Source organism: Bufo gargarizans, chromosome 1 (assembly GCF_014858855.1).
Source record: "Bufo gargarizans isolate SCDJY-AF-19 chromosome 1, ASM1485885v1, whole genome shotgun sequence".
Classification (NCBI taxonomy): Eukaryota; Metazoa; Chordata; class Amphibia; order Anura; family Bufonidae; genus Bufo; species Bufo gargarizans.
In genome coordinates this window covers 96,083,753-96,111,215 of record NC_058080.1, presented here as the reverse complement: position 1 = coordinate 96,111,215, position 27,463 = coordinate 96,083,753, and the positions used below count along the sequence as shown (strand labels likewise).

The 27,463-nt window shown below is 46.5% G+C and overlaps 1 protein-coding gene across 3 annotated transcripts in view; it reads right to left on the bottom strand.

Moving 5' to 3' along the window:
* Positions 1 to 27,463, bottom strand: part of BST1 (bone marrow stromal cell antigen 1) — a 192,828-nt gene that overhangs the window by 8,617 nt on the left and 156,748 nt on the right. For 2 of the 3 annotated variants that reach the window (XM_044296795.1, XM_044296804.1), the window contains exons 6-8: positions 23,089 to 23,165; positions 18,497 to 18,589; positions 10,532 to 10,618 (exon numbers count right to left, since the gene is read on the bottom strand). In XM_044296795.1, the coding sequence (XP_044152730.1) occupies positions 10,532 to 10,618; positions 18,497 to 18,589; positions 23,089 to 23,165 (257 nt within the window). Of the gene's footprint in view, positions 1 to 10,531; positions 10,619 to 18,496; positions 18,590 to 23,088; positions 23,166 to 23,701; positions 23,740 to 27,463 lie in introns of all 3 variants that reach the window. The other variant, XM_044296812.1, reaches the window with a different exon arrangement.

The window sequence follows — 27,463 nt, the reverse complement described above, 5'->3', positions numbered from 1 at the left end:
TGAGTGATCATCCTGTTGCGCTTACTAAGCATTACCCTGTTGCCCAGCTTTCTCAGGTGTTCTTCCAAGACATCATCCGTCTTCCAGTGACAGAAAAGCCGCCAGCTGCAGTCAGCGGATGTCCGCCGGTGCCCCAGTCACAAGTACCCTGGTGGGAAGAGCTACATGTCGGGGACGAGACTACCCCCCAACGTCAACAAGAAGGGATACTACAGCTTGTCAAAGAGCACCACCAGGCCTTCAGTAAACATGCTACTGATTATGGAGAGGTTAGTGCCATACAACACACCATACCTACTGGCTCTCATCCTCCTATCAAGGAGAGATACAGACCCTTACCGCCTACTTCATATCAGACTGTAAAAGAAATGATCCAAGAGATGAAAGACTCTAATGTAATCCGGGACAGTCGTAGCCCGTGGGCAGCACCCCTGGTCCTTGTAAAGAAGAAGGATGGTGGTATCCGTTTCTGCGTGGACTATAGAAAAATTAATCAAATAACCCACAAAGACGCGTACCCACTGCCCCGCATTGAGGAGTCACTAACTGCTCTGGGCTCCGCTGCCTATTTCTCCACATTGGACTTGACCAGTGGCTACTGGCAAGTACCCATGGCCCCGGCAGATAGGGAAAAGACTGCTTTCACCACTCCCATGGGCCTGTTCGAATTCAATTGTATGCCGTTCGGGTTATGTAATGCCCCAGGAACTTTCCAGAGACTAATGGAGCGGTGTTTGGGTCACAAAAACTTCGAAACAGTGCTGCTGTATCTAGATGACGTCATTGTGTACTCAAAAACATATGAAGACCATCTGAAACACTTAGCAGAGGTCTTTGAAATCCTTATCAAATATGGCCTGAAGGTAAAGCCATCCAAGTGCCACTTGCTCAAACCTGCGGTAAAATACCTGGGGCATGTGGTAAGCGGAGAGGGCGTACAACCTGACCCTGATAAGTTAGCGGCTGTCCGTAACTGGCCGGTCCCCACTACCGTCAAAGAGGTGAGGGGTTTCCTTGGTTTTGCCGGCTACTATAGACGTTTTATCCCCCATTTTGCTCAAATAGCCGATCCTATCCAGGAACTCTTGAGGGGACAGCCCAAGAAAAGTCCTAGAACTCCAGTGCCCATTGAGTGGAATGAAGAAAGAGAGATAGCGTTCCAGTTGTTAAAAAAGAAACTGACCGAGCCTCCCGTGTTAGGTTATCCAGACTACAGCAAGCCCTTCCATCTGTATACTGATGCTAGCAAGCGAGGCCTGGGGGCTGTGTTAGCCCAGATCCAAGAGGGAAAAGAAAGAGTGATAGCTTATGCAAGCCGCTCCCTGAAAGGAGCTGAGAAAAATGACCAGAATTATAGTTCCTTCAAACTAGAGTTCCTGGCATTAGTGTGGGCAGTGACGGAGAAATTCAAAGATTATCTAGCCGCTACCCCATTCATTGCATTCACTGATAATAACCCTCTGGCACATCTAAATACAGCTAAATTGGGGGCTTTGGAGCAAAGATGGGCCTCTCGCCTCGCCAACTATGATTTCTCTGTAAAATATCGTGCTGGACGTACTAATGACAATGCTGATGCTTTATCCAGGCTTCCCACAGAGACAGCTCCTGATGATGTGCGAGATGCTTGGGAAGATGTAGAAATGCCGGCCTTCTACCATAAATTTGCTCAACAGGATCAGGCTCGGGCTACCAGTGACAGAGCTGCAGTTCCTTCACCCTCCAGTAGGCCTGAACTCAAAGAAGAAAGATGGGTGAAACTACAGTCTGAAAGTAGAGTGCTGGGTGAATTGTTGGACTTCATTACCAGTGGCAGAGCCCCTGAGAGGATTCGGCGTAAGAGTACAGATCCTGAGCTCATCAAACTGTGGAGACAGCGCCATCAGCTCTTCATACAAAAGGGCCTGTTGCTACGGAGAAGCCTAGACCCAGTGTCCAACGAAAGAGTGCATCAGATTCTCATACCCCGACGAGATGCAGGTATGGTTTTGGAGATGTACCACAATCAATCCGGTCACTTTGGGGTCCAAAAGACTGAGGCAAATATCCGCCAGCGGTTTTACTGGGTGGGCATGAGAGAAGACATGGAGAAGTGGTGTCGGGAGTGTGTAGCCTGTGCCTTGAAACGAGGTGAACACCATGATCAGAGGGCACCACTGAGACCCATTGTAAGTACTCGTCCTCTTGAACTTGTCGCCATCGACCATGTGAAACTGGAGCCTAGTCGCTCAGGGTATGTGTACGCTATGACTATTATTGACCATTTCACCAAGTTTGTTGTAGCGGTGCCTGTGAGAGACCAGACGGCCAAGACTACAGCCGAACTGTTCTGGAAACACTTCCTCCTGCCCTACGGTTGTCCAGAAAAGATCCTCACCGATCAAGGTCCTGCTTTTGAGTCCCATCTGTTCCATGAACTGTGCCGCCTGCACAACTGTAAGAAGATCCGGACGACGGCCTACCATCCGCAAGGTAATGGATTATGTGAAAAAATGAATCAGACCTTGATAGAGATGCTGAGGACCGTGCCTCCTGAAACCAGGGGAGATTGGCCTAATCTGTTGCCACAGCTCATGTTCACGTACAATCATACCATACACTGTTCCACCGGGTATACCCCCTTTTATTTGATGTTTGGGCGCCAAGGGTTATTGCCTGCTGACCACTCCTTGGACGTACTCGTACCTGATTGCATCAACCCATTACCTAATACCGACTGGGTTGCTGAACACCAAAGGCGATTGAATACAGCCCAAGCTATTGTTCAGGAACGTATGGACTATGCTAGAGACCGGCAGCAGAGAGACTATGACCAAACAGCCCATGCAATAATCCGCAGCACTCGCCGGTGAATAATGAAAATAGTGGTGATTTATTCACTCAAGCAGCCAGTATACAGCGACGTTTCGACCTCAGTTGGTCTTTATCAAGCAGTGAGTGACCATATCCCAGTGTGCCTTAAATAGTGTGTATGGGTGGATACAATAATGGATGTATATAGTTCCGCCCCCCAGTGGGAGTATACTTCCATTTACACAAAACATGATTCAATTAACTGAACATTCAACAAATACTTAATTATCATCAAAGTAATTAAACAGCATATAAAGTGATGAAGTGGACATATTCCCCTATATATTACCTGTGTATGAGGATCTCCACGCTATCCCTGCACTCCACGCTAGTCCCGGTAACATGCCAGACACTGGCGTCCCCTCCTTCACAATACGCATGCTCAAGGACCTGCCACAGCACCTAGGCAACGGAGGCGTTCCCCAGCATCGGCCAATAGGAAAAAAGGCTGTTGATGACGTCACTAGTTGCCGATTCCCAGAGCAAATAAGAATATTCCTCTGCTAGGTGACTGGAGCCAATAGGAAAAATGGGTTTATCATGACCTCAGCTGTTGCTGTGTGGAGGGGAGATTGCTCCTCCCCTCAACACAGACTCAATGCAGGACAGCTAGCTCCGGTCGTCAGGGAGACAGGGACGCTCTATAATAAAAACGGAGCACTCCATGTCATCTGGCACACCAGGCCAGTCGGACCTGCAGCCATTTATTAGTAGGGGGAGTCAGTCAACCTGCCAGGAGGTTTTTTGGACCATCCATCCATCCATCTCCAGCCGTAAATCCATCATATCGAGCACATTACCTCCAGGGTGACAATCGGCAACCGCCACTTGCACACCCCCTTGAGGCAACTGTGTTCACATCCATTCCACCCCAGGAAACTGGTCACCGCTCCCGTCCCTACCACGGGACTGGGCGTGTGTCCAATTATTTTGGGGATGTGGATACACAAGCATGACCCCCGTGGTCCATAACAGCCACCCGCAGGGTCGAGAGTGCACCCACTCATGCATCAGCTAGAGACCACCCAGGAGACAACATGGTCCCCCCAGGGGTACAACCAGCGACAGCCGGCTGAACACCCAGTCGGGGTTCCCATGTCCCCATGTATTCAGCCCCAAGAAACAGATCACACCTCCATATTCAAATTATATGGAGTGGCGTATGTCACGTTATTTAGGGGGATTGTGGACACAAAAAATGCCCCACAGCTGCTCATAACAACCAGCCGTAGGAACAGGATTGTGTCCACACATGCAGGCAGTCCAAACACACCTCTCCAGACAGGAGTAGCCAGACCCAACGAATTGGGGATGGGTCTGAATTTGAACGAATTGGGGATGGGTCTGGCTACTCCTGTCTGGAGAGGTGTGTTTGGACTGCCTGCATGTGTGGACACAATCCTGTTCCTACGGCTGGTTGTTATGAGCAGCTGTGGGGCATTTTTTGTGTCCACAATCCCCCTAAATAACGTGACATACGCCACTCCATATAATTTGAATATGGAGGTGTGATCTGTTTCTTGGGGCTGAATACATGGGGACATGGGAACCCCGACTGGGTGTTCAGCCGGCTGTCGCTGGTTGTACCCCTGGGGGGACCATGTTGTCTCCTGGGTGGTCTCTAGCTGATGCATGAGTGGGTGCACTCTCGACCCTGCGGGTGGCTGTTATGGACCACGGGGGTCATGCTTGTGTATCCACATCCCCAAAATAATTGGACACACGCCCAGTCCCGTGGTAGGGACGGGAGCGGTGACCAGTTTCCTGGGGTGGAATGGATGTGAACACAGTTGCCTCAAGGGGGTGTGCAAGTGGCGGTTGCCGATTGTCACCCTGGAGGTAATGTGCTCGATATGATGGATTTACGGCTGGAGATGGATGGATGGATGGTCCAAAAAACCTCCTGGCAGGTTGACTGACTCCCCCTACTAATAAATGGCTGCAGGTCCGACTGGCCTGGTGTGCCAGATGACATGGAGTGCTCCGTTTTTATTATAGAGCGTCCCTGTCTCCCTGACGACCGGAGCTAGCTGTCCTGCATTGAGTCTGTGTTGAGGGGAGGAGCAATCTCCCCTCCACACAGCAACAGCTGAGGTCACGATAAACCCATTTTTCCTATTGGCTCCAGTCACCTAGCAGAGGAATATTCTTATTTGCTCTGGGAATCGGCAACTAGTGACGTCATCAACAGCCTTTTTTCCTATTGGCCGATGCTGGGGAACGCCTCCGTTGCCTAGGTGCTGTGGCAGGTCCTTGAGCATGCGTATTGTGAAGGAGGGGACGCCAGTGTCTGGCATGTTACCGGGACTAGCGTGGAGTGCAGGGATAGCGTGGAGATCCTCATACACAGGTAATATATAGGGGAATATGTCCACTTCATCACTTTATATGCTGTTTAATTACTTTGATGATAATTAAGTATTTGTTGAATGTTCAGTTAATTGAATCATGTTTTGTGTAAATGGAAGTATACTCCCACTGGGGGGCGGAACTATATACATCCATTATTGTATCCACCCATACACACTATTTAAGGCACACTGGGATATGGTCACTCACTGCTTGATAAAGACCAACTGAGGTCGAAACGTCGCTGTATACTGGCTGCTTGAGTGAATAAATCACCGCTATTTTCATTATTCACCGGCGAGTGCTGCGGATTATTGAATTGTCTGGATGAGTTGGGACCCCCAGCCAGGATCCCTATCTGCGCGCACCATTTGGCTTGTAAGCCATTTCCTGGTCAGTACCCAAATGAGTGGGATGAGTAGTGCTGCCAACCCCTGAATTTTCTCCAAACAGCCCATGCAGCACCCTTGACAATAGGGGCTGTGGTATGGTTAAAAAATAACCGCCGTACCAGTAAACTGGACAGTAAATGGGAGCAAAGTCCCTATGTTGTCACTGCAATCCCAAATGTTGGAACTCACACTTATGAGATCACCCAGGAAGGCAGGGGATCCCAAATTGTACACCGAAACCGGTTAAAGCTCTGCCTGACACCAGAACCCAGTGCCGAGAGTTCTATATCTGAACCCCCTGTGTCAGAGTCATCAATACAACCCGAGGATCCTATGCAGGCTGTCCGTAATCTAAGGTATGACGCTGATCCCATGCATTGGCTTCTGACACCATGGTTGAACTTGCTGGTGCCCGCTCCGGCACCTACTGTACCTTTACTTCCAGAAGAGCCGGTTCAAGATGCCCCGGATCCAGTTCCCCCTCTAGTGGATCCTGTTGTTCCTGTTGTTCCTGACCAAGGTCTCACGGATGGAGATCCTCCTGTTGCTACTCTCTCTTCTACCTCGGTGCTAAGGGAAGAGGAAACCCCTGTGTTGAGAAGGTCCACCCGGATGACCAGGGGACGTCCGCCAGTCCATTTAGGAGACTTTGACTATGCTGGTGGTGTCTCCTCCCGAACAGTTGTTACTAGAAATAGCCTGCTTGATGTGTGTGCGCAAGAATGGACTCCTCCACGTGAGCCCTTGCCTGTTCTACACCCGCAGGAAAATCCTGTGTAGTTCTTTATTATACTTCAGTCAAGGAAAAAAAATAGACTAACCTGGTTCACCTTAAGTCCGCTGTGCCAGGTCAGCGGCCGTGCCTAAGAAGAAAGAAGACGCCCCTTTTTCTTGCATCATTTGTTCATCAAGTCGCAAATGTTATATTTTTGTGTGAAATAGTTGTTTATCATATTTATAATGTAATGTTTAAATTATGCATCAGCTTATGTTGGTTCAGGCATGTGTGTGAGTACGAGGCCTTACTCACGTTAAAGTCTGGGGGTGTGCAGCATACGGGTAGGCTACCCGACACTGCTAGATTGGAATGTGTATTTCCCTTTAAGCCAGTCAGGCCGGTTACCGGCAATCCTTGTCACAGCCAGCAGAGGGAGCCCCCAGTTCAGTATAAATAGGCTAGGGCCTAGCTCAGGAAGGCAGAAGTTTCTAGACTCAGTGCTGAGAGGGTAGAGTAAGCCCTGTAACCAGATTCCAGTTCTGAGGAGAAGGTTCCCCTCCTGAGTCCGTATTCATAGAAGCAAGAAGGGCATAGTTAAACAGCCTGAAGACCCAGAATACAACAGAAGGCGAGTCTAATCAGCAAGAGGTACTCAAGGTAACAGAGGAGGTACTTGATAAAGACAGATTCAAGGATACGCCAGAGTTAGGGCATCAGACCTTGGAGAATAAGTCACATGTTTCAGGATCAGTCAGGAATAGAGTGCAAGCCTCCTGTACTACAAGTCCTGTGTTTAACCCTCTGCAAATCACCTTGCTATAGCCGGCCAGTCTGTAATTACTATGAACCAACTGTCTTCATATGAAACCAACTGTCTTTAATGGAACTGCGCTTCCAATTATGTCCATGCAAGATTATCACTGACATTCAGTAAAGTTCCAGTTTTGGTTGGCTACCCCGTGGTTGTTCCGTTATTCCACATTACTTTACACGGCGTGTCACCGTTTAATTGACACTGGCATCACGAACATTAAATACCTGCCTGTTCCAGCATCTGCCCAGATTTGAAGACGACAGTGGATCCCAGGTTAGTGGGTTACTCTGCACTACAAAGCCCAGCATACCCAAAGATACACTACTGACCCCCTGGGACACTGCATACGTGACACTGCAGTCAGTGTCATTCCCAGTCCCACCCTGAGTGAATTAGGTCAGTCACAGTGTGTATGTTGGCATGGGCTGAGGGTAGGCGTTAGGGGTAATATATGAGTGAACTAGTGAAGTGCCACTGTGCCAGTGCCATGAGAGCCAGGCCAAGGCTGCCAAGTAGATGGCATCATGGCAGTCAGGGTGCTGGTGAAGGATGACCAGCCCAGGGACACTGACTGAGAGACAGTATGCCTCTCTGGGATGCCATCTGCAGTTTCTGCCCATCTCTGCTGCCCATATGGAGTGGACAACAGAGATGGGCAGATGGCATCCCAGAAACAGTACTGTCTCTGGTCATCCTTCACCAGCACCGCCTGACTGCCATGGTCCTGCTTGGACTGGCTCTCATGGCACTTCAGCTTCCTCTTGGTCTTTTATATCCTGCTTTGGAATCAGGTTTTGAGCTGGGTCCCTGTAAGGCCCCATGCACACGGCCGTGTTTCACGGCCGTGTGCGGGCCGTGGAACCGCGGCCTGGATCCCTCCTGAGAGCAGGAGCGCACGGCGTCACTGGTTGCTATGACGCCGTGCGCTCCCTGCTGCCGGCACAGTACAGTAATACACTGGTATAGATCATACCAGTGTATCACTGTATTGCGGCGGCAGCAGGGAGCGCACGGCGTCATAGCAACCAGTGACGCCGTGCGCTCCTGCTCTCAGGAGGGATCCAGGCCGCGGTTCCACGGCCCGCACACGGCCGTGTGCATGGGGCCTAAGCTTCAGGGCTGCAGCCAGGTCTGCCCTCCTCTCAGTCTCAGGTCGAGACAAGTATCTCTGCAGAGTCCAGACAGTCACTGACCAAGTTTAAGTCTCTCTGAGGCTCAGCCTAAGGGTCCATTCACGCGTCCGCAACGTGTTTTGCGGATCCATGGATCTGCAAAACATGGACAGCGGCAATGTGCGTTCCGCATTTTGCGGACCGCACATTGCCGGCACTAATAGAATATGCCTGTTCTTGTCCGCAATTTCGGACAAGAATAGGACATGTTCTTAACGGAATTGCGGACCCGGAAGTATGGGTCCGCAATTCCGTATCTGGGCAGCACATTGTGCTGCCCCATAGAAATTAATGGGTCCACAATTCCGTTCCTGCAAAATGCGGAACGAAATTGCGGACGTGTGAATGGACCCTAAGGCTACTTTCACACTAGCGGCAGGACGGATCCGACAGGCTGTTCACCCTGTCAGATCTGTCCTGCCGCTATTTCGCCGGACCGCCGCTCCGTCCCCATTGAGCTCCGGCACAGCGCGGCGAAAGGCCGCCAGACTGAAAGTACTGCATGTCTGACCTTTTAGTGCTGCGCCGGCGCTCCGCCCCCGTCCCCAGTATAGTCAATGGGGACGGAGCGGTGGCACTGCGAAATAGCAGCAGGATGGATCCGACAGGGTGAACAGCCTGTCGGATCCGTCCTGCCACTAGTGTGAAAGTAGCCTTAGACACTGAGCTGAGGCACAATTTTATAAACTAAACAGAGCCTGGCCTGCTGCACCACTCAGACCAGTCAGGGAGTGAGGGCAGCAGTCGTTGTATTTCTTCAGTTTAACGATTGCTTGCTGCCCAGAGAGGTAATTTTTGTGGGGAAAATGTGTCTCAGCCCAGGCTCAGGAGGAGTCATACTGGACCAGTATTAATAATGGAGGATTATTACTGTGGGGGCCTAGGTGGAATATGCACAGTGAGTAGTACTAGTAATATTCTTTCCCATAGGCCTATTGTGCAGCAGATTCCACTTAGGCCCCCACAGTAATAATCCTTTGTATTAATCTATTGTTAGTCCTCATTAGGCCCCATGCCCCAGCCAGGCCTCACTGAGAATCTCAGAGGGCAATTTACTTTAATAATACATTAACAACAAAGAGGGGGCAAATACATTAATAATACATTAATAATAAAGAGGGGGCCATTATATTAATAAAAAAAGAGGGGGCCATTATATACAGGGGGAATAATATTATGGGGAATGGGGGACTATCTGTCTGGCTCTAGCCCAGTATTGGGGGGCAGCAGGAGGAGTTGTTGAGACACCAGGAAGGAGAGGATGAGAGTAAAGTGAGGAACCTAAAACAATTCTGTGAAACTCTGCAGAGACGAGAAGCGGCTGAAAGAAGGTGTCATGGAGGTCTTATCTCTGGATGAAGACGTTGAGGAAAGTCTACATAACAGGAGAGGTCACTGGATATTACAGGTATGGGGCGGTATTCTACTGTAATAATAATGCCCATGCACATATCTGTTTCATGGTAGGGTTGGGGGAGCAGATTGGGAATATGGCCCACCCTGCCGCATCCTGGCCCCAGACTTCAGATCACACTGTGTGTGTTCTGAATTCTGGGGGCTCACACCCATCTACTACATTATCTGTACTCAGAGAGTGTTATGTCACTGTGTTATCTGAGGTGTTACATAGGACTGCAGTTGAATCTACGACATTATCTGTACACGGAGAGTTATCACTGTTATCTGTGGTGTTACATAGGACTGCAAGTGATCTACTACATTATCTGTTAAAGGGAACCTGTCACTGGGATTTTAGGTATAGAGCTGAGGACATGGGTTGCTAGATGGCCGCTAGCACATCCGCAATACCCAGTCCCCATAGCTCTGTGTGCTTTTATTGTGTCAAAAAAACTATTTGATACATATGCAAATTAACCTGAGATGAGTCCTGTACGTGAGATGAGTCGGGGACAGGACTCATCTCAGGTTAATTTGCATATGTAGCAAATCGTTTTTTTGACACAATAAAAGCACACAGAGCTATTGGGACTGGGTATTGCGGATGTGCTAGCGGCCATCTAGTAACCCATGTCCTCAGCTCTATACACAAAATCCCGGTGACAGGTTCCCTTTAAAAGGGGTGTGCCCACAGGCTGGGGGGGGGGGGGGGCGACATTTTTGGCTTGCCCCGGGTGCTGGCAACCCACGCTACGCCACTGTACACAAGGTCACATGACAAGTTATTGAGACACTGACATTTTTGTGAGGGTATACCCATTGTATTCTTACTTACCGATAATTGTCATAACACTTGTAAGAAAAACCCCTGCGTGCCAAGACAGACTCCAATATAGCAGTGCTGTTCTTTCCACAGGAATCCCTGAAAACACAGCCAGCAGATACACAGAATATTACATTTTATAAGATTTGATCTATCTAATCTATCTGTATATGAATCTACAGGTGAAACGCGAAAAATTTGAATATGGTGCAAAGTTCATTTATTTCAGTAATGCAACTTAAAAGGTGAAACTAATATATGAGACTCATTACATGCAAAGCGAGATAGATCAAGCCTTTATTTGTTATAATTTGGATGATTATGGCTTACAGCTTATGAAACCCCAAAGTGACAATCTCAGGTCCCCTTTGCTCAGGGGGTACGGACTAATTAGCTGACTAGAGTCTGACACTTTCAGCCTAGAATATTGAACCTTTTCACAATATTCAAATTTTAATCTGCATTAATGCAATTTCTTTTAATTTGCATTACTGAAATAAATGGATTTTTGCACAATATTCTAATTTTTCAAGTTTCACCTGTATCTATCTTCCAAAAATGAGGCACCACTTCAAAGTCCGTGGTAAAACTATTTTTCCATTCTTCTGATCCTGCATCCACAACTTTTGTCTCCGCTTCAAAAATCTTCTACTGAGTGGAAACCTAACGGACCCCATTATAGTCTATGTCAGGGACGCTCAACCTGTGGTCCTCAAGCTGTTGTATAACTACAACTCCTACCATGCCCTGCTGTAGGCTGATAGCTGTAGGCTGTCCGGGCATGCTGGGAGTTGTCAGCATGTATGGTAGTAAGTACAAAGACATCACGCATCATGTTATCACTGCAAACTGCCCTGCTTTCCCTCACTTTTATTATTTGGTCTATAACATTTTTAGGCAGATGTTTTTAGTTTTGTCTGATAGTCCCGCATGCAACAGTGTCTCTAGAAAACAGGCATTTCAGTAGTGGGACAATTGTGTAGAAGTTGTCAAGGTACAAGTTGTACCCTTGACCTAGCAGGGAGTGAATCAAGTCCCAAACTATTTTGCCTGCTATTCCAAGGAGAGGGGGTCACTCTGGGGGGTATAATTTTTTAATCTTTTCCCTCGTAAACTCAGAATTTATGTGTATAGCCACTTTGGCTTTTACATAATTTGTAGATTTTGATGCCATACCTGGCCCATTTGTTGGGCAAGTATTGGCAAAAATACAGTCTGCCCATGAAGTGCACAAGGGATTCATCAATGGACAGATGCTTTTGGGGGGTGTATACCTGGCCAAACTTGAGATTATAATAATCTATAAATGGGCCGAATTTTGTATAAAAGATCATATCCAGGATCATTAGGGGGTGGACAATCTGCATTACTGTTATAGTTTAGAAATTTCAGGAGAACTTCAAATCGGGCCCTGGGTATAATGGTGCGGTATATATTGGCGTGTAATGTAAAAGGTCATGACTCCAATATGACCGTAGTGCTGGTTTTTTAACTATACCCATATTAAGTATTAGACCCAAAAATGTTTTCATTTCCACAGGGGTCGTGGGAGTCCACTGAAGGGGTCTTGCGTAATATGAGTTGGGGTGGGTGGCTAAAAATTGATTGGCATAAAAATTTGTTTGCTCCACCATCATGCCTATCAATTCATCAGAAAAAAGTGAAATAAAAATCAGCTTCCGTGAACCCTGAAGTGTTCACATGAATGCCTGTAGTGGCCGTAGAGTCCGGCACCTGAGGTACAAAGTTTGTAGCAGAAGTCCAGCTGGGGTCATTTGTAGAAGCTGATGCGCTGCTAACTCTACTGCGTCTGTGAGAGGGTTCGTCAATTGATCAGAAGAAGAGGTATACATAAGAAAAGGTCAGACTCTGAGGCTAGTATGGCATCTGCCTCCTCAGCGCTGTACGCCCGTTGAGACATTTTGTAACTTTAACAACTAATACTAACTTGGAAAGTAAATTTTTATAATTTTATTTTTTTATCCTAAAAATAAAGCGCTAACCCTGATGAACTCCTAATACTAAGATAAGGACCCAAACACGCTTTAACTGCTAAATTAACTCCAATTTATTTATTTTTATTAGAAAAAAAAGTGCTCCAAAAGCAGTGGAGCATTATATCAGTCACTGGTGACAGAAATTTGTTACTGCTGGCAAAATCAGTGACAGGGACTGGTCACAGATAGAAGATAGAGGTTCGGAGGTATGGGGGGGGGGGGGGGGGTTGAAACACAGAGTATTTATAATCAGAGACAAGTACTGAGGCCCCCAATATTTTTATAATTTTTTTTACAATAAACGTTAGTCTAACTTACCCTAAAACTAGAGCTCTAACCCTGATAAATCCCTAACTAACCCTAATGAATTGCTAATGCCAAGACAAAAAGCTTTCTGATGGGTTACTGACCAGAACAAGTCATTGATATGGATGACAGGGACTGGGGGGTTTATTGAAGGGTAATTGGGGTGCTGATGTACTGTCACTATTGGTAAATCACTGACAGAACACAGTGACAGGTCATATACTGTAGTAGGGACAAATTAGGGGTGATGAGGGGGCACTTTTTTTTTTTTTTTAATACAGGTCTCTGGCTCTGCCTCCAATCAATTCTCTCACAGAAATGAGAGGATGGAAGCTGAGAGATAGCTTTCTGTTACATAATTCACTGTCAGGAACGGACCAATCACAATGATAGCTGGATGGGACTACAGGAGTAGATGTGTGCACATGCGCATGATCGCTGACAGGGAGGAAGAGACCAATCACAGTGATCTGCAGCAGGTACCACAGCTGATTGGTCCCTGGCCGGCAAGCGGGAGATGTTTGGTCATGGACACAGCAGGTAAGTGGAGTTTCGGGCACACGATCGCTTAAATACAACCTAAATGCATTGTGATTCGTCTGCAGCGAGGAACAGACGTATCACAGTGATCTGCGGCCAGGACCACAGCTGATTGGTCCCTGGCCGTCAAGCGGGAATTGTTCGCTCCCCGACACAGTGGGGTAAGTGGAGCTTCATGCGCACGATCTCGGCCAGGGAGCATTTAAATGAATGCACAGCATTCCCTGCCATACATGCACGGTATAATGCGTTAAGGGGTTAATAAAGGAGATATTTAAAAATAACCTCTCCCATTTCCCTTTCTTTATAAATTTCTCTTTCGCAAGTAGAGGTCCCACTACATTTTTTCAAGAAGTGTAAACATACTCCTCTTACCATTTTTGAGGAGTATTTTTAGCAATGGAGGAGTATGAAAGTTTCAGTAATTAAAATATATAATATGTAGGCCTACATAATTTTAAGGCTTTGTTCATATTTGCATTGGAGGCTCCGTTTGGGGCTTCTGTCACAGATTCTGTCAAAAAGACTGAACAAAAAAGCCTTCTATGCAGGACTATCTAGTAAAGAGACAGGATCCTGAATCGAAACAGATCCCATTATAGTCAACGGAGTCTGTTCTGCTCTGTTCTGGTCACATAAGTGCCAAGTCCGGCAAATCTATTATTTTTTTGTTGTTGTTCTGATTATTTATCTATCTATGAGAATAATAAGCAGCACTCCTTAGATAATAGACCAGATGAAATCCCCCTGTCGATCCTGGACCGAGATCCGCAAAATCAGAGTAGAAAAAGAGGCAGCGACTTTAGTGGAAAAAAACGGAGCCTTTGTCAAGCAATGACTCATGTGCCCTGCAACATTTATATACAGGTGAAACTCGAAAAATTCGAATATTGTGCAAAAGTCCATTTATTTCAGTCAGGCCTCATGCACACGAAAGTTTTTTTTTGCGGTCTGCAAAAACGGTTTCCGTTGTTCCGTGATCCATGTCCGTTTTTTCTTCCGTTGGTCTTCCTTGTTTTTTGGAGGATCCACGGACATGAAAAATGAAAAAAAAAAATCTAACTCAAGTTTGCCTTTGAAATGATAGGAAAAAACGGACATGGATCACGGACGCGGATGACAATCTTGTGTGCAGTTGTGATTTTTCACGGACCCATTGACTTGAATGGGTCAGTGAACCGTTGTCCGTGAAAAAAAATAGGACAGGTCATATTTTTTTCATGGACGCGGATGCCAAACGGAGCATTTTCCGATTTTTCCACTGACCCATTGAAAGTTAATGGGTCCACGGAAAAAAACGGAAAACGGAACAACGGCCGCGGATGCACACAACGGTCGTGTGCATGATGCCTAATACAAATAAAAAGGAATTGCATTAATGCAGCTTAAAATTAGAATTTTCTGAAAAGGTTCAGTATTCTAGGCTGAAAGTGTCACACTCTAGTCAGCTAATTAATCCGTACCCCTTGAGCAAAGGGGACCTGAGATTGTGACTGGGGTTTCATAAGCTGTAAGCCATAATCATCCAAATTATGACAAATAAAGGCTAGAAATATCTCGCTTTGCCTGTAATGAGTCTCATCTGTTAGTTTCACCTTTTAAGTTGCATTACTGAAATAAATGAACTTTGCACAATATTCACATTTTCCGAGTTTCACCTGTATATATACACACTTATATGTTATCAAATATATAATAATCATTAAGTAAATAGAAGTGAAAACAACTGAACAGTGTGAATACAAGTTCTGACCAAAAAAACTTGTAGTCTTATAAAGTGCAATTGCCAGAGCTATAGTGGTGAACATAATCAAAATCTAATAACTATATATTGATCTCATTTTTGTCTGTCTACCTACCTATCTACAATGGCATGCTGAGGTTTGTCCACCCCTGTTTAAAATTACTGTTACTGTGCACAGTTGAGCAAGTTGAAGATGAAATGAGCTCCAAAAGCATAAATTTAAAGATTTATTTTTATCTTTTACAGTTTCAAAATAACAAAAATGGAAGGGCCAGAAGCAAAAGCTTGGGCACCCTGCATGTTTAGTACCTAGTAGCACCCCCTTTGACAGCACAGCTTGTAAGCGCTTTTTGTAGCTAGCCAACAATCTTTCAATTCGTGTTTGAGGAATTTTTATCCGTTTTTCCTTGCAAAAGTCTTCCAGTTCTGTGAGATTCCTGGGTCGTGTTGCATGCACTTCTCCCTTTGAGGTTTAGCCACAGGTTTTCAATGATGTTCAAATCAGGAGACTGTGAGGGCCATGGTAAAACCTTCAGTTTGCACCTTTTGAGGTATTCTATTGTGGGTTTTGAGGTGTGTTTAGGATCATTATCCATTTGTGGAAGCCATCCTCTTTTCAACTTCAGCTTTTTTATAGTTGGTGTTATGTTTGCTTCCAGAATTTGCTGGAATTTCATTGAATCCATTCTTTCCTCTACCCTTGAAATGTCCCCCGTGCCATTGGCTGCAACACAACCCCAAAGCATGATCGATCCACGCTGAATGGTTGGAGAAGTGTTCTTTTCAACAAGCCTGAAAGCAATGCATTCTGATACACTCCCTTCCGGTTTGTTCAGTTTTGTCCCCATTGACAATAATTGGGGAAAAAAACCAAAGCGTTTTTCTCCGGTATTGAGATCTCAAAACCAGAAGGGAAAACAGAGATGTGAAAGTAGCCTTAATTACATTTCAAACTGAGGAAATGGCAACCTGAAACTACCTCAAAAGGTGCAAGCTGAGGCTTTTACCTTGGTCCTCACAGTCCCCTGATCTGAACATCATTGCAAATCTGTGGATAAACCTCTAAAGAGAAGTGCACTGTAAGTACAAGAAAATGAGGCAGCACTCCAATGGGTGATGGACCTGCTTTATTTATATCTATCTATCTGTCTGTCCATCGATCAATCGATTGATCTTTTTTATCAATCTACAGTATCTAAATATTGTGTTCCGTGCCCCGTAGAATATAAATTTATAACAAAATGCACCCAATTTTTTATCAATAAACAAATTTTCATTTTTCAGTCTTGTCCCCCACATGTTCATTTCAGAGCAGTAGTTCCCTTGTGAACACCCTCTATGACAATGCTGTGTATTTAGAAATCAGTTAATGTGGAGCCTAAAGGGTATATTGGGCTACTTTCACACTAGCGTTAATATTGAGATCCGTCATAGGGTCTCAATACCGGAAAAAAACGCTTCTGTTTTGTCCCCATTCATTGTCAATGGGGACAAAACGTAACTGAACAGAACGGAATGCTCCGAAATGCATTCTGTTCCGTTCTTATACCGGAGAGTAAACCTCAGCATGCTGCGGTTTGCTTTTCTTCCTGGGATGCGGAGCAAAACTGATCCATTATGACCCACAATGCAAGTCAATGGGGACAGATCTGTTTTCTCAGACACAATAGAAAACGGATCAGTCCCCCATTGACTTTCAATGGAGTTCATGACGGATCCATCTTGGCTGTGTTAAAGATAATACAACCGGATCTGTTCATAACGGATGCAGACGGTTGTATTATCAGTAACAAAAGCATTTTTGCTGAACCCTGCCGGATCTAGCAAAAACACTAGTGTGAAAGTAGCCTTAGACAGGCCTGATAATCGCTAGCGAACGTTCCTATGAATTCTTGTTAGTGATCATTTGGCAGTCTAATGCTGCTTCCGATTGCCTGATTGCTCGTTCATCAGGCAATTCAGATCTTTCAGCACGCAGAAAGATATAGATTTGCCGGCGGCACATCATGCTGTGTAATAACAGTCTGCCGCCAGCACACCAGAGTCCTGTATGGGGACGAGCGATGGCATAGCGATCACTCCTCCCCATGCTGCGGAGGAGCTCGCTGCTTGTAAGGAGATCGCTGTTTGTAATAGCAGTGGCGTCCTCTGCTATCTGCGACTGCCGGGAGGCAATGCTTACCTCCCGACAATCGCTTGCAGCATCGGGGTGTCTAATACAGCCTTAAGGCTCTGCACAAGCACACAGAGCAGGCAGCCGCAGGCAATGATGATGTCAATGCCCTGCAGCCACATCCAATACTGAGCAGCACTGGCAGAATATGATGGGGCACAATATTTTTGGCAACCTCTACCATTTTTCCTGAATCAGAGAGTAGAGGTTGCCATAAGGGGGTTCATACAGGGAACACTGACTTAATACTACGCAATCTTAACATGCCCCTGTCTAAAAAAAGGCAAGGCTGTGTTAACTGAACAAGTGGAGTAAATTTTTTGAAAGTTACATTTTTAATAAAGAAAATCACAGATTTACTAATAAGCAAGTTCAGCTATTGCCTAGTCTTGTGTTAGATTACAACTAGATTCACCTTCTCATAAAAAGGGATTGTTTAATAAGCCAGGGGTGCACAACCTGCGGCCACATGCGGCCCTCGATACCATTCTGTGCGACCCCCAACCATCTGGTAACAGACATATATGTCTATGTCTTGTGGCTGCTCACATGTATTTTTCATGTATTTCTCCCATTAGATGGGAGTCCTGGAAGTGTAACTAGACATTAATGGTATATAATGTGTGTTTAATATGCCATAAGTGCAATATTTCAGTTGTTAATACACCTTTAAATTTTATTTTATGCCCTCGTCATTGGTTCAGTCTGGCAATGTGGCCCCCAACCAGGAAACGTTGTGCACCCCTGGTTTAAACGGTTATCTGAGGCCTATATTGCCCCCCCATATGCCCGGGCCCTTCACACAGATTGTACTTACCTCTTTTCGCGGAACCCGCGTCACTTCTGATGTCAGCACGGCCGCCGCTGTATCTCCCCATCGTGCGGTTGAAAACAAACGGAGGGGGGGGGGGGGGGCGTTAGCCAATAGCAGGCTGCGATGGGAACAAGCCTCCCTAGCATCGCAGGTGATGCTAGGGAGGCTCGTTCCCACCGCGGCCTGCTATTGGCTGCCCCCCAACGCTGGATGTTCTCATCCGCACAACAGGGTGATGCAGCAGAGGCCATGCGGGCATGAGAAGCAACGCGGGTACCGGAGAGCAGGTAAGTACAACCTGGTGCCCGGGCATATGGGGGGGGGGGCATTATTGATCTTAGATAACCCCTTAAAGAGTAATATCTAAGAATTCTGAAAACCCTGAAGATTTGTTCATACTCACACATCCATGCCATCAATTTCGTCCATCACCCAGATGTTAATGCTGGAAACCTTGTCTTTTTGAAAATTTGGAATTTCAAAATCAGCTAAAAAACTTGGTGGAATATAAAGAAAATGATATAAAATGTGAGATTATTAACAAAATAATGGAAACAACGTTTGATTATACATTTCATGTACCGTATTTTTTGCCCTATAAGACGCACCGGCCCATAAGACGCACCTAGGTTTTTGGGGAGGAAAATAAGAAAAAAATAATTTTTTAACCAAAAGGTGTGCTTTTGGTGGGTTTGGAACTAATGGTGGTCGGTGGATGGCAATATTACTGGGGATCTGTGGATGGCACTGTTATGGGGGGGATCTGTGAAGGACACTGTTATGGGGGATCTGTGGATGACGCACTGTTATGGGGGGATCTGTGGATGACGCACTCTAATGGGGGGATCTGTGGATGATGCACTGTTACGGGGGGATCTGTGGATGACGCACTGTTACAGGGGGATCTGTGGATGACGCACTGTTACGGGGGGGATCTGTGGATGACGCACTGTTACAGGGGGGATCTGTGGATGACGCACTGTTACAGGGGGGATCTGTGGCTGGCACTATTACAGGGGGGATCTGTGGCTGGCACTGTTACAGGGGGGATCTGTGGCTGGCACTGTTACAGGGGGGATCTGTGGCTGGCACTGTTACAGGGGGGATCTGTGGGTGGCACTGTTATGGGGGATCTGTGGGTGGCACTGTTATATATGTGCCATCCACAGACCCCCCCACCCCATAACAGTGCCTTCCACAGACCCCCCACCCCTTAACTGTGCCATCCACAGATGTTCCCCTTATAAAACTGTCATCCACAGATCCCCCCCCACCCACTCCAGTGCTGCAGTATACAAATATAAAATGTCTCATTCAATTAAAAGTGATTAAACATGCCCCCTCACTCCTAATATTACTGTACATCCTAACAGCTTCTGTACAATGCAGGCAGGCAAGGCCGGGCGGCCCTCGCGTCACTCACTGACGTCACTTGCCTGCGCCGCCTGCTTCATTCATAAAGTAGGCGGCGCAGGCACGTGACATCAGAGAGTTACGCTGCCGCCCGCCCGGCCTGCTTGCCTGCATTCTACAGAAGCTGTTAGGATGTACGGTAATATTAGGAGTGGGGGGGCATGTTTAATCATTTTTAATTGAATAAAGACATTTTATATTTGTATAGTGCAGCATTGGAGCGGCGGGGCTATAATACAGCGACTGCACCGCCCCGCTGCAATTGCCGGCCCCCAGCTCCTCCTCCCAGTCCCTCCCCACTCTCACATACATCGCAGCCAGCGATGTAAAAATTTCAACATTCGCCCCATAAGATGCAGGGGCATTTCCCCCAGGGCCGGCTCCAGGTTCATGTGGGCCCTTGGGCGATAAAGCCTCAGTGGGCCCCCCTGTGCTAAGGCCCCTTGCAGACAAGCGTTCCTCCCGCAGCGAGTCCGCATCGCAGCACCCGGCCTGACCTCCCAGCACTGATGGGATTCACATAGCATTATATTGATTTATGATGCTATGTAACCCTTATAGTCCTGGAATGTATTAGATGACACTAACAGCATTATGCCAGTTATCCAATACATTCCAGAACTTTAAGGGTTAGATCAATCAATATAATGCTATGTGACCTCCGGCAGCTCTGAGAGGTTGGGCCGGGTGCTGCGATGTGGACTTGCTGCGGGAGGAACGCTAGTCTGCAAGGGGCATAAGGGCTCTTTCATACGAGCGGATGCCGTGCGGGTAATCCGCTGCGTGAAAGAGTGCCAAGCCCCGTCCAGGACAGCAGAGACACGGAGCAGTAACATGATTGATAATGCTCTTTGCCTCTCTGTGATCATTTTACTACAAAATCACAGTGACAACTGTATCTCACTGTCATTTTGTAGTAAAAATGTCAGAGAGAGGCAAAGAGCATTATCAATCATGTTACTGCTCCGTGTCTCTGCTGTCCTGGACGGGGCTTGGCACTCTTTCACGCAGCGGATTACCCGCACGGCATCCACTCGTATGAAAGAGCCCTTAGGCCTCATGCACACGGCCGTTGTGCATCCGTTGCGGTCCCCAATGCACGGGCAACGTCCATGCAGTGGCCGGGACGAATCCGGACCCATTCAACTTGAATGGGTCCGTTAACCGTCCGCCCCCGCCAAAAAATTGAATAAGTTCTATTTTATTGGGGTGCGGAGGCATGGCCAGAAATACCACGGAAGCACTCCATAGTGCTTCCAATCCATGCGTTCGTTCTGCATCTCTGTGATTGCGGACCCATTCAAGTGAATGGGTCCGCATCTGTGATGCGGAGTGCACATGGGCCGGTGCCCGTGTATTGCGTTGCGGACCTGCCGTATGCGGGCCGCAATACAGCCATGAGCACACAACGGCCGTGTGAATGAGGCTTAAAACAAACTCCTATAAGAAAATGATAATCAATAATACACTTTATTGTCAAAAATTCATAAGAGGAAAATTTCCTCTTATGAAGTTTTGCCAATAAACTGTATAATTGATTTCATGTATTCTAGTATTTTCTTATAGGAGTTTATATTGTGTTTTAGGCCGAATGCACACGTCCGCGTTCCACGGCTGTGAGCGGTCCGTGGTATCCCGGCCTGGCATCCTGCTGAGAGCAGGAGCGCACGGCGTCATTGGTTTCTGCTATGACGCCGTGCGCTTCATGCCGTCGCTGCACTACAGTAATACACTCGTATGATCTATACGAGTGTATTACTGTAGTGCAGCGGCGGCATGAAGCGCACGGCGTCATAGCAGAAACCAATGACGCCGTGCGCTCCTGCTCTCAGCAGGATGCCAGGCCGGGATACCACGGACCGCTCACAGCCGTGGAACGCGGACGTGTGCATTCGGCCTAAAACACAATATAAACTCCTATAAGAAAATACTAGAATACATGAAATCAATTATACAGTTTATTGGCAAAAATTCATGAACTGGTCTTGGTATGTGACTGTTACTAGTTCACCTTAATTCTAAATTTAAAACGAGTCCAGCAGCAGCATTCAGCTCCTCCAGGTTTCCTCTGGGCTCGGCTATCAGGCCTGCTGCTGGCTGGGGGCGGGCTTACAGTGAGTCAGACTCAAATGAGGATCATCGCTGGATTCGTTGATCTGTGCGGCGTGCGGTGCCTGGACTCGGAGTCAGAAGAGAAGAGGATCACGTGAGAGAGGGGGCGGGCGCTGCGCTGCGCAACATGAATAATTATGGCTCGGACGGCGAGCAGGCGCTGCGCTGCGCAAATATTTCTGGCAAACATTTTAAAGGGGCCGCCGCGGAGACGAGTGGGCCCCCTAACTTACAGTGGGCCCCGGCACTTGCCCGGGTTTGCCGGGTTCTGACGCCGGCCCTGATTCCCCATAACATAAAATGTGACCAGTTCACCAGAGTTCCCTCAACCAGTATTCTCTCTTCAAATACCAAACATAACAGCACCCTTTTACCCATTCATACAAGGCAGAATAGATGATAAATAAATGTATGATCGCTGGAGGTCCGAACACTGGGCCCTTACCAATCAGTAGAACGGAGGTCCCCTGTGTGAATGACCACCACCTTCTTTCACTTCTGTGGGACTCCCAGAGACAGTTGTGAGTTCCTTAGGCTACTTTCACACATGCGGCACGGACCTCCGGCAGGCTGTTCCACGTTACACGGAACTGCCGCTAGTGTGAAAGTAGCCTTAACTGCTTCCAGACCAGACTATCTGTGCTTATCTCTATTTCTGAATGTCCTTGTAGAGATGGCAACTGCATGCTGATCGTACACCTGCGAGAGACAGTGACAGCAGGGCTCCTCATAGAGAAGGCAGGAGAGAGCAGAGCAGCCACTTCTAGCTCCGGTCCTAGCGATCATGTGATCATGAGGGCTGGATAGCTGCATGGGCTGAAGGGTCTTAGCAGATCCAGATCATCTCTGCAGTGAGGCTGACCAACCTTGTAAAGCCTCTGGGGGGTATACAGTATTCCTCCTGTAACTGGAACTAATAGGACAGTCCCAGTTACAGGGGAGATCAGCAGTAAATAGACAATGTGCAATAGTAAGTGCCCTCCAAAGGTCTTTGGGGAGGCACAAAGTGTAAAATAAAAAAAATAAAGACAAAATAAAAAATGAATGCCACATTACAGCTTCAAGCCCCACCCTTGGGGACCATAGCTCATATATCCTCTATATCAAAATTACCTTATGGAAAGGGGACATTATGAAAAAAGTATTTTATTTGCAGTTTGGGCTGGTAAAAAAAAAAAAAAGAAAAGAATGTGAATCCTGCCTCCTATCAGCTATTACCCTGTAGGTCCAGCCCAGGAGGTACACAGCTCCATTCATTGTGTAGTGGATGGAGCCGGTAACTGCCATGCTGTAGGGTGGTAACATCTGATTGTCAGGGTTTGAGGTGTCAGACCCCCGTCAATCTGATTACCGATAGCCTATCCTGAGGATAGGTCATCCATATCAAAAGTCTAGAAACCCTTTTAATGGGGTAAATCACATACATGGCTGATCATGTCTACTCCTGTAAGTGTATATGTATGTATCCACCTGGGCTGTGGGAATCCTCCTTCTGGTGTGGATCCATTCAACATGATCTGTATTTCACCATAGCTGTGCTTAGCATACTAAAACAGAAAGAAGACATAGAAAGGCAACATATCTGTTTTTTTTTTTTAAGAGGACCCACCACCTCCTCTGACATATCTGTGTTTGTGCAAATACTTGTATTATCCCTGAAACAGCAGTCCTTGTGTAACCCCACATTGTGCCAATCCTTCCACAGACAATTGAATAAATGTACAACTGGATGTTACCATTCCCCATGTGAAAGGGACGTGTCCCTGATTTCTTACCACCCTGTAATCAGTGCTGACAGGGTCAGACTATATAGGCACACGCTCTCATGATAAGGCGAATAGTAACATCCGGTTTTCTATGCAGTCATGCATTTCCAAGGGGTATAACAGAGGAAGAACACAAAGCAATGTTTTAACAACTGGTGTTTCATGGAAAATGCAAGTATTTTCTAAAACAGACATATTTAATGACTCAATCTAGGGAGTGCAACAAAAATAAAGTTTACGCAATAAAATAAAAAAAAGTTTGACAAATAATTATGCCTTTGGCATTCTCATATTGAATAAAGTGTAATTTTTCTTACCGTAAATTCTGCAGCACCCACGGCGATTTCTAATCCTCCTGAAACATAGGACAGGAGATGTCAGTTAATCAATTAATTGCAGATCCTATAATACTCCCTAGCTTAGAACCTCCTACGCCTATTCTAAGTAACCTAAGAGAGACAATAAGCTACTCCGGTCTGTTTTCAAGAATTGTTTTATTGGGCGGGTAATTATGTGCTGCTGCTTTGGACTAAAAGATAGAATTTACGGTAAGAAAAATTACACTTTCCTTGTCGTCCTTCAGCAGCAGCACCCACGGGGATTTAGCAATGAATCCTAAGGGAGGGCTCTCATTACACCGCAGACTTTATGACCGCTATGCCAATAGCCGTCTCTCCCATCTGCCACATATCCAGTCTGTAGTGCTTTACAAACGTGTTGGAAGAGCTCCATGACGCTGTTTTACAGATCTGGTCTATGGGGACCACATTTTTCATCGTCCATGGCGTAGCCATCGCACGAGTCAAATGAGCCTTTAAAGGTTTAGCTCAAGACCCTTATGCTCATAACAGTGATAGCCCTCCTTATCCATCTGGACAAGGAGGCTGTTGTCCGCTTTTCCCCTTTTTTCTTTCTTGAATGAGAAACAAACAGGTGGTCTGTCTTTCTGAACACATTCGTTCTTTGGACATATATCTTTAAGGCTCTGCCCACGTCCAGAGAGTGAAGTCTATTCTCTTCCTCCGAAGAAAGATTAAGTAGGGCTCGGCACACACAAGGGCCTGTTTCTCACTCGTTTGGCCGAAGTGATTGCTGCTAAGAAACAAACTTTTATGGACACAAACTTTAAATCTGAGTCCTGCAGTGGTTCAAAAGGAACATTGCATAAGTGATCCAGAACCACACACAGGTCCCACTTCGGAATCAGGTCTGATTTTTCTAACTGCTTTAACAAACCTCTGTATTAGCGGTTCTTTGGATAACTGCATGCCTAACCAATGGCGGATTACAATAGTGGCATTTGGGTCGGCAGCCCACATACTGCCCCACCGCCGATCACTACCATAGGCTTCAGGCCTAGTATGCCTATGCGGTAGTGAAATCCTGGCGCAGGCATGCGTGATGACATTATCACGCACGCCTGCACCGGGACGCAGCACAGTGAAGTGTGTGCACCTGCCATCATGCGCCTGGACATAGCTGAGTATTTAGCTTTTATTTATTTATTTTAATTTTTTATGTGCCAATTTTTGGGGACATAGGGGGTGCATAGAGGAGGACATGTGAAATTACTCTGTGGGGTGTAAAAATTATAGTGGGATTACTGTGTGGGGGCAAATTATTATGGGAGGGATTACTATGTGGGGGCAAATTACTATATGGGGCAGTGTGGGGGAAACTACTGTGTGGGGGCAGTGTGGGGGAAACTACTGTGTGGGGGCAGTGTGGGGGAAACTACTGTGTGGGGGCAGTGTGGGGGAAACTACTGTGTGGGGGCAGTGTGAGGGAAACTACTGTGTGGGGCAAATTACTGTGTGGTGGGCAAATTACTGTGTGGGGGCAGTGTGGGGGAAACTACTGTGTGGGGCAAATTACTATGGGGGATTACTATGTGTGGGAAATTACTATATGGGGCAGCGTGGGGGGATATAGTAGGGGGAATATAGGGATTATTAACTGCACCTGCCATTGTGCGCTTTTATTTTTTCATTTTATGTGCAAACTTTTGGGGACATGGCAGGGCATAGAGGAGGACATGTGAAAAGACAGTACATTGGGGGAAATTGCAGTATGGGGGGAAATTATTATTGGAGGGATTACTATGTGAGGGCAAATTATTATGGGAGGGATTACTATATGGGGCAATGTGGGTGAAACTACTGTGTGGGGGAAGTGTGGGAGAAATTATTGTGTGTGGCGGTGTGGGGGGAATTACAGTAATTTCCCCCACACAGTATGGGGCAGTGTGGGGGGAATTACTGTGTGGGGGGAAGTGTGGGAGAAACTACTGTGTGGGGGCAGTGTGGGGGAAATTACTGTGTGGGGGAAATTACTATGTGGGGGGAATTACTGTGTGGGGGGAATTACTGTGTGGGGGCAAATTACTATGCGGGGAAAATTACTGTGTGGTGGGCAAATTACTATGGGGGATTACTATGTGGGGGAAATTACTATATGGGGCAGCGTGGGGGGCGTTGCTATTGGGGAGGCACTGTAGGGGCAATTCTATTATTTCTGGGGACACTATATAGGGATTATTAACTGGAGCACAATATAGGGGGTTGTTATTACTGGGGGGCACTCTAGGGGACATTATAGCTGTTGTAGACACTATAGGGAGATTTGGGGTAATTTATTAAACTGGTGTAAAGTAGAACTGGCTTAGTTGCCCATAGCATCCAATCAGATTCCACCTTTCATTTATGACAGCTCTTTTGGAAATCCAGTTCTACGTTACACCAGTTTGATAAATTACCTCAATTGGGGTCACTATTTTTTCAGCAATATAGTACCTGGGACATTGTGGAGCACCACGGGCACAGTATTGGGGGTGGCAGCAAGATGACATTGTCGGAACACCAGGAAATTTTATTTATCTAGGTTACAAACTCTAAAGAGACGAGATGCGGCTGAAAGAATTTGTCATGGCGGTCTGGGTCAAACGTAGGAGAAGAGGAAAGAGAAGGTCTACATGACAGGAGATGTCCCTGGATTTAAAGAGTTTCTGTCACCCCATTCGCTATTAAACAGGCTGACATTAGAGATGTGAAAATGTCACCTGAATTTAAGTCTGCTTTTCTTTTATTTAAGTATACCCCCGTTTTCATGTAATTTAAATTTGTATTATATGCAAATGAGCCTCTAGGGGCAGGGGGGGCATTGCACCTGCTCCTAGAGGCTCCGTTCGCCCACCTCATTTCCACGCCCTTCTGTCTTGATTGACAGGGCCAGGCCAGTGTTAGTTCTCCTGCTGGCTCTGTCTGCCGTGTAAATCTCGCGTCTGCGCCACCCCGTTCAGTATTCGGCGCTGGCGCAGTGAGAATTACATGAAAACGGGGGCAAACTTAAATGAAAGAATGCAGAGTTAAATTCAGGTGACATTTTCACATGTATAATGTCAGCCTTTTTAATAGCGAAAAATTGGAGTGACGGAAACCCTTTATGAGGTATGTGGTGCTGTATTCTCCTCCAAGTCTTTTTTTATTATAATTATATGTATTTTAAATTTGGCGACTAACTTTTTTAGTTTATGGGCCAATTTGGGGTAATTTTATTTTATTTTTTTAGTCTGGAGATGTCATATGACCTAGGAAGAGACTGTGGCACTCACGAAGCACCGCAGCCTCTTCATACAAAAAAAACTAAACTAAAATGGAGGGAGGGGTCCAATTTGGGTAGACAGCCCCTTGCCTATCATGCACTTGATCAGCCCCTGTGCCTAACGCAGCCGTTTAGGCTGATATATGCACCTAAATTGTCCCCCGGCTTTAAGCCCTTGTCGAATCTTTGCTGTAGAAAGTTAAGTATATCCTGAATTGTAGGAGAATGTGAAAATGCTCCATTTCTTCCACACCAGAGATTGAACACCTTCTTGATTCTGAGGTAAGATATGTTTGTTGCGCAAGCTCTGGACTGTAATAGGGTTCTTATAACCGCATCTGACAAACCCGTTAAAAGGGGGCAGTCAACATCCAGGAAGTCAATTGTAGGTGGTGTAGGTGTGGACAACATCTGCCGTCCTGAGTCACCAGGTGTGGAATCTGTGGGAGCCTCCAGAAGGTGTTCCTGCTCATCAGCAT